Below are 5,901 nucleotides of genomic sequence, written 5' to 3'. Positions count from 1 at the left end.
CGTTATGATTTCACTGGCTTCGGCATGGGTTTTTCATAGAAAAAATTAAATTGGTTTTCAATTTTTTTACACTTTACGTGCTTTTTGTAGAACATATTCTGGATAATTGCATATCTCAAGAGCTTCCTTTGGAGGAATAAACAAACCTTTTAAATTTTTTCACTTTGTAATTAATGGCTTTCATGTCTTTGAAAATAATTTTTTTTCGAAAACATTAAATGTCAACTAATTTTGCTTTTTTTGTCTACTTGTTACCTAGTTTCATTAAAAAGAGGTCACACACTACATTATTGGTGTTCAATGAAGGTGCAATCAAACATATTTTGAGGGCCAAAATACGGCTTTACGGCTTCGAAAGCGTTTTCTTGCAAGTTTTAATTGATTTTTTGTTTTTTTTTTGTCTATTTGTTGTTCTTTTTGTAACCGTTTAAAAAATTGAAAACTGACTGTTCTTAATCCCTTTCTATAGAAGCACCGGTTTTGGCAAACCTCAGGGATACTTTATAATTCAGCTGCTTTCTAATGGTTTTCATTACCTTGAAATCAATTGTTTTATTTTTTAAGGATAAGCGAAAATTTCAATTTTACTGTTTTTGTTCGTTTTTGTCTAATTGTTACCAAGCCTTATTATGGACTGGTTCCATATCTTTGCTGGTGATTTACAAGTTATTTTGTTTAATTTCAGTTTTACCTCACGCTATTTTGACTTTAAATAAATTTTTTTTAAACGGACATAATGTTTTTAATGTAATTAATGTTTGTTGTTGTTGTTTGGTTTTGTTGTTCGTCTTGACTCGCTTTGCTTAATATTGGTATATCTCATCAATCTAATGCATCTTTTTTTTACTCTACTGAGTTTTTTTGCTTGGATGCTATTTTTTTGTTCATACCCCAATTTTTTTTCAAAAATACTTGAATTATCGGGTTGTACTATTATGACTATTAGACAATTATGCCAAAGTTGTGTATGAGTGGGGTCGGAACCTTGTGTGCAGTCGCACATTACCATTCCTCCTTGTTGTAGCTTTAGATTTTATTGGAGGGATGCGGCGATAGGTTTAGGTTTGATGAAGAATAGTTGGTTTTAGTCCCGTTGGAGAGGGGTGGGGGGGGGGGGGGGGGGCAGGAGACGCGATAAGGTGGATCAATACGGGCGATATGGGTTTCTGTAATTGTCTAGTGGGGAGGGAAGGAGTCGGAGAAGTCTATTGTAAAAAAGCTCGTCTAATCAGAAATAGAGACACTATCTTTGAATAACAGTAAATTAACAACCAAACCATGATACGTGACTGCATTTTTTTGCTTTCCACGGTTAAGTTTTTGCCAAGGTTACAATGGACTACAATAATGGTGGTTTAATGGTATTTTAGTGCTATTTGCTAGTTTTAACTCTTAATTATCTATGTAAAACAATAAATGCCATCATGATGCTCGGAATTGACGTCTCTCTAATTTCCAAAAATATTATTTTTTCTCTGATTTTCTATGATCATAATGAAAAGCAATAGTCAGTATTGTTATAGGAATTTTAGAAAAAAATCGACCCTGTTGTTTAACTGAACATAACACTTAGTCAAGGTTGCTGTGGCCACCATATATTAGTACTGAATAGTCCGCGGTAAAGAAAATCTCTGGCAGTCAGGTCCAGGTACAGTTGGACCATTTAATAAGAGTGTAGTTATAATATGTTTCATCAAATTTCTGTGAAGTCAAATTCAGCCAATTTTCTGGTGTACCTGATACTAATTGTATAATTTGTATCAATATTAATTGAGATGTATATGTGGTACTCGTTTGTTTTTTGCATATTTTTTTGCCTTTAGTGTTAAAAATCTGTAACTTCAGAAAACTTCCATTTTTCGTAAGGCACCCCATTTATACAAATATTGACAATCTACACTAACATAACAAAGTTGAGTACAATCTTATGACAACCTATTTGCATTGAAAGTCATTGCTGCTTTAAACAGCTGGTAAATTCTTCATGGCAAAGAAATTAATGGGTCCGAGCTTCCACGTTCCCGCAGAATGATCTCAACAGCGTTTATTTTGCACATTTATAAGCCGGACCAAATCAATTGTCTTGCAAAATATTTTTAAGTTGTTCGTTATGCTGATTCATTTTTGAACAACACTTCTTCTACGTTTGTTCAATATTGGAGCTACTGTTTTTGAAATATAATTTAGCAATTTTAAAAACCTTTTGAGAACAATAATCAAATAATTTTAAAAATTTCAAGTCTGTTACAGAAGAAGAAAGTGGCTGAAAATTTGTTGTTCTAATACAAGAGACAATCATGTGAAATTTGCGCAGCAAAACATTCACGCACTTTTTCGCTTTTCTTGCAACATGTGAAAAACTTCATCGGGTTGCCGGACCAGAGAATTGGCCCTTTCTCCATCAAGGCAGTCCTCAATTTTGTGATAATTTTGTTCTCAAATCTTCGGTCAAGCTCTACAGTATATATTGTGTAACATTTTGGGCAAAAACGTTAAAGAATAATTTATCAATTTTTTTTGCAAAACTGAAAGTTTTATTTGTAAACTGTCCTTAATAACACGTCGCAATTTTATAGCAGCGATTTCCTTGGACGGAAAACTTTTATGTGACGTCTAAGAGACTTGAAGGAGATTTCTCTACTTGAAATTTGCCCTCCTTGACTACTTTGCATTTTGAGAGATCCTATCGTCTGCTTTAAGTGCAAAAAAAAAGAAAACTTTAATGCTAATTATCCCACAAATCTCATTATTTTTTATTACAAAAACGAAACTGGATTGCGGAAAAACACATTGCTACAAAGAATAGCGTCCACCTGATGAGGGGAATTTTTTATCGCTTATTACTTTGTAAGCAATAAGACGATTGAAGAATTAACGAAAGATGGTGTTCCAAAATGACAACTTCTCCTAAATCGTTTGATTGAGTCTAACGTTTGCATCTTGAAAGTTTTTGAATCATTAGATGAACGTTTTATTTGAATTCTATGAGTTAATAGAACAAACAAAAGAGTTCCGCCCACCAAAAGGGCACCAAAACAAAAAAAAATGATAAATAATTTCAACTGTTTCAAATCGTTAGCCTCTGTTATTACATTCACCTAAACGTTTTAAATTTTCGATGTTAGATATTTTCGGTGAGGTTTATGAAGAATAGTGTCAAAACTTTGAAAATTAGTTTCAAAATTTACTTGAACAATCCTGTTCTTTTACTGCACCAGGCGACACCAGATGCTTGTGCAATATTCTGTCAGAATCTTGCAAAAAAAATTCCTTTGCAGGATTTTGGGAGAAAAATGGATATTCTGCAAGATATGCCAGAAAAATGGACGTCTTGCAAGAATTGCAAAAACGTTTCATCTTATTTGCCCGTTTTTGGGTATGTCTTTTGTGTTTGACTTTTTGTCTTTGGTTGAGTTTTTTTCTGTTATAGCTAGTGACCCAAATTGCAGACTTCGGAAAGACTCTACTTCAAACCCACTTTAACCATCGCTAATTCAGCCCTTCTTCAAACCTGCTTCAACGCAACTCTCCGTCAAGAAGGACGGAAAGTCAAGGAAAAATTAAGATATTCCAAAGAAGTTTTGAAAGAAGTTTCGATTCGACCAATAATCCTAGGGCGTAGTTTCCTTCAATAAAGGGTTTCTAAGCTTGATTTGCCAAATCGGCATCCGTTATTATTGATTTTTTAATTGCTTAGTTTCGAAAGAGCAGAATCCAATTTGGAATTTGTAAATGATTTACAATCCCGATAATGCTCATTTGCAAATTGCACTTTCGCTGCTTGGAACCAAAGTTTTGCCTCAAAAGTCACAATTAAATGGAGTATCGGCCAAAACTTCCCTTTATTGTGACCTTTCACAAAATTTTGGATCCACACAAGCATTCATATTTTTATGGCAATAATGAAATAAGTCAAGCCACTAATCAAAAGTATGAAATAAACAATGAACATCAGTCGATCAATGAGCTGAGACAGAAGTTGCCAATTATGTGTCTCGAAAATTGGCTCGTGTGCACTGATGTCATCTACACGTCTGTTATCAGCATGCGTTCTGTTTCCATTAGAATTTGAGAACTTCCCAGCGGAACGATTTAAATCATTCATTTTCGAAAGGCACGCAAATTTGAAAATTCGCGAATTGAGTAAACTCACAAGTTTTGAGTTCATCGCAATTCCTGGCGATATGTTGTAAACGCACGTTACAATAATGGATTCAAAAATTGAGATGACGATCAGAACAACCGAATAGATCACCAATCGCCCGAAGATCGGGAAGCCACCTCTGGAACTGGGAGGCAAAATATCGGAGAGAACGAGAAGCTCCACAACTTGTGCCAGGAGAGTTGTCAATCCAAGAGAGATCTTCTCTCCGGATTCAACTGGAATCAGGAATGCCAACGTCGGCAGGATTCCGAGCAGAACGGAGGGAACCACCAGGACTATCAAGTAGAACTCGGGATTACGTTTGAATCTGAAGTTGAATTTTATGACATGGTAGCCATCCCAGTTGTCCATATCTTGCACGCTGTATGTAATTGGCAAATTAAGTTCCCACTCGCCACTAATTTCGGCGCTTTCATAAGGAATTTGACCCGATGGTCCATCAATTCCATCAATCATATAATTACCTGAATGAGCAATCCACTGACCTGCCGTCAATGGACAGTCTTGCTGATCGAACGGGAAATAACGAAAGTTGAGCTTGCACGTAACTTTGAAAGTCGTCATCGAATTTTTGGCATGTACCAGCCCGTCCGATTGGATCAGTTGATTCTCAAATGCTTCGTACTTTATTTCAGAAACGTCAAACAATAAAATATCGGGTATCCAGACTGAATCCGGCGGAAGGTAAATCAGATCGACGCCGTCAACGTCCAATGGGTTCCACTGTATCTCGGGTAAATGGTAAGCAACCATCAACCAGATTCGCATCGTAGCTGTTCCGTGTTTCTCGTTAATCTCCATTAGCTGATAAAGAGCAACACTAAAGATGACAGCTAAATCCTTTCTTGGTACAGAACTCAGCGTAGTCTTGTTGAGAAGATCGGCCACAAATTTTTGCTCCTCATCTCGAGATTTAAAACCAAAAGTTCCACAAATCAGAGAAAAAATTACAAAAATTTCCAAACTACGCAGCATTTTGAGTGATATAATGCTATCAGAAACGGGAAGTGATTAATTTATTTTTAAAGTCTGTGAAAAGTAACGGTTAAAATTAGACTTCTAAGAAAGCGTTTAAATTAAAAGTTAATCATAAGCGCTTTACTTAAAAATGGCTCAGCAAGAACGCCGTCGGAGTTGACAAAGAGTTTTATGCAGGTGTAAATTGAAGTATTCTTCGCCGCAAAGATGAATGACCCTCGATTGAATCGGGAGTAGCTGTGCTAAGGGAGCTCATAAGAATCGATGGATGGAGAACTAAGACTTATTGTTTTATACGAGCGCTTAATATTGATAATTGTTCTCTTTCGAGGTTTGGGAAAATTTTCTACTGCACTGTTAAGTTGTAAGTTAGTTTATGTTGATAGTATTCAAGTAATAATTGCATCGTTAGCCAAGCGAAACTAAACTCCTACAGTTAAGTTAACTCGACCGAGCATTCCTCAATGGCTCAAAAGAAAAAACAAGTGACTTGAAAGAAGACAGATTTTCGTGATGGCATAATACTTGAAGAACATGAACAGAGTTTTGTTGAAGATTTAGTCAAAAACAGTACTCTAACTGTATTTAGACCTCTAATAAAAATCTGAAGTCTGTAGAAAACAACCTAAAAAACATTGAATTGCTCAAAACCCTGCACTTAATGTGTTTTCCCGGACTGAAGTTTCGTCGCCAGACACTCTAGGAGGAGGAGATGAACTGATGTGCAAAATAAAAACTTCCACCCCAATCATTTTAAT

General features: G+C 35.7%; 1 protein-coding gene across 1 annotated transcript; it reads right to left on the bottom strand.

The window, feature by feature from the left end:
• Nucleotides 1-3,850: 3,850 nt before the first annotated feature.
• LOC142349855 (neuronal acetylcholine receptor subunit alpha-5-like) lies at nucleotides 3,851-5,513 on the bottom strand. Its single transcript, XM_075401675.1, has 2 exons — nucleotides 5,290-5,513; nucleotides 3,851-5,009 (listed from the first exon to the last, which is right to left on the bottom strand). Exon 2 carries the CDS (start codon nucleotides 4,964-4,966, stop codon nucleotides 3,884-3,886), a length of 1,083 nt encoding a protein of 360 aa, XP_075257790.1. The 5' UTR covers nucleotides 4,967-5,009; nucleotides 5,290-5,513; the 3' UTR covers nucleotides 3,851-3,883.
• Between the last annotated feature and the right edge of the window lie 388 nt (nucleotides 5,514-5,901).

This window comes from Convolutriloba macropyga, chromosome 1 (genome assembly GCF_964194025.1).
Source record: "Convolutriloba macropyga chromosome 1, txConMacr16.3, whole genome shotgun sequence".
NCBI classification, from domain to species: domain Eukaryota; kingdom Metazoa; phylum Xenacoelomorpha; order Acoela; family Convolutidae; genus Convolutriloba; species Convolutriloba macropyga.
The sequence above is the reverse complement of the archived record's forward strand: the minus strand, read 5'-3'. Positions and strand labels throughout refer to the sequence as shown.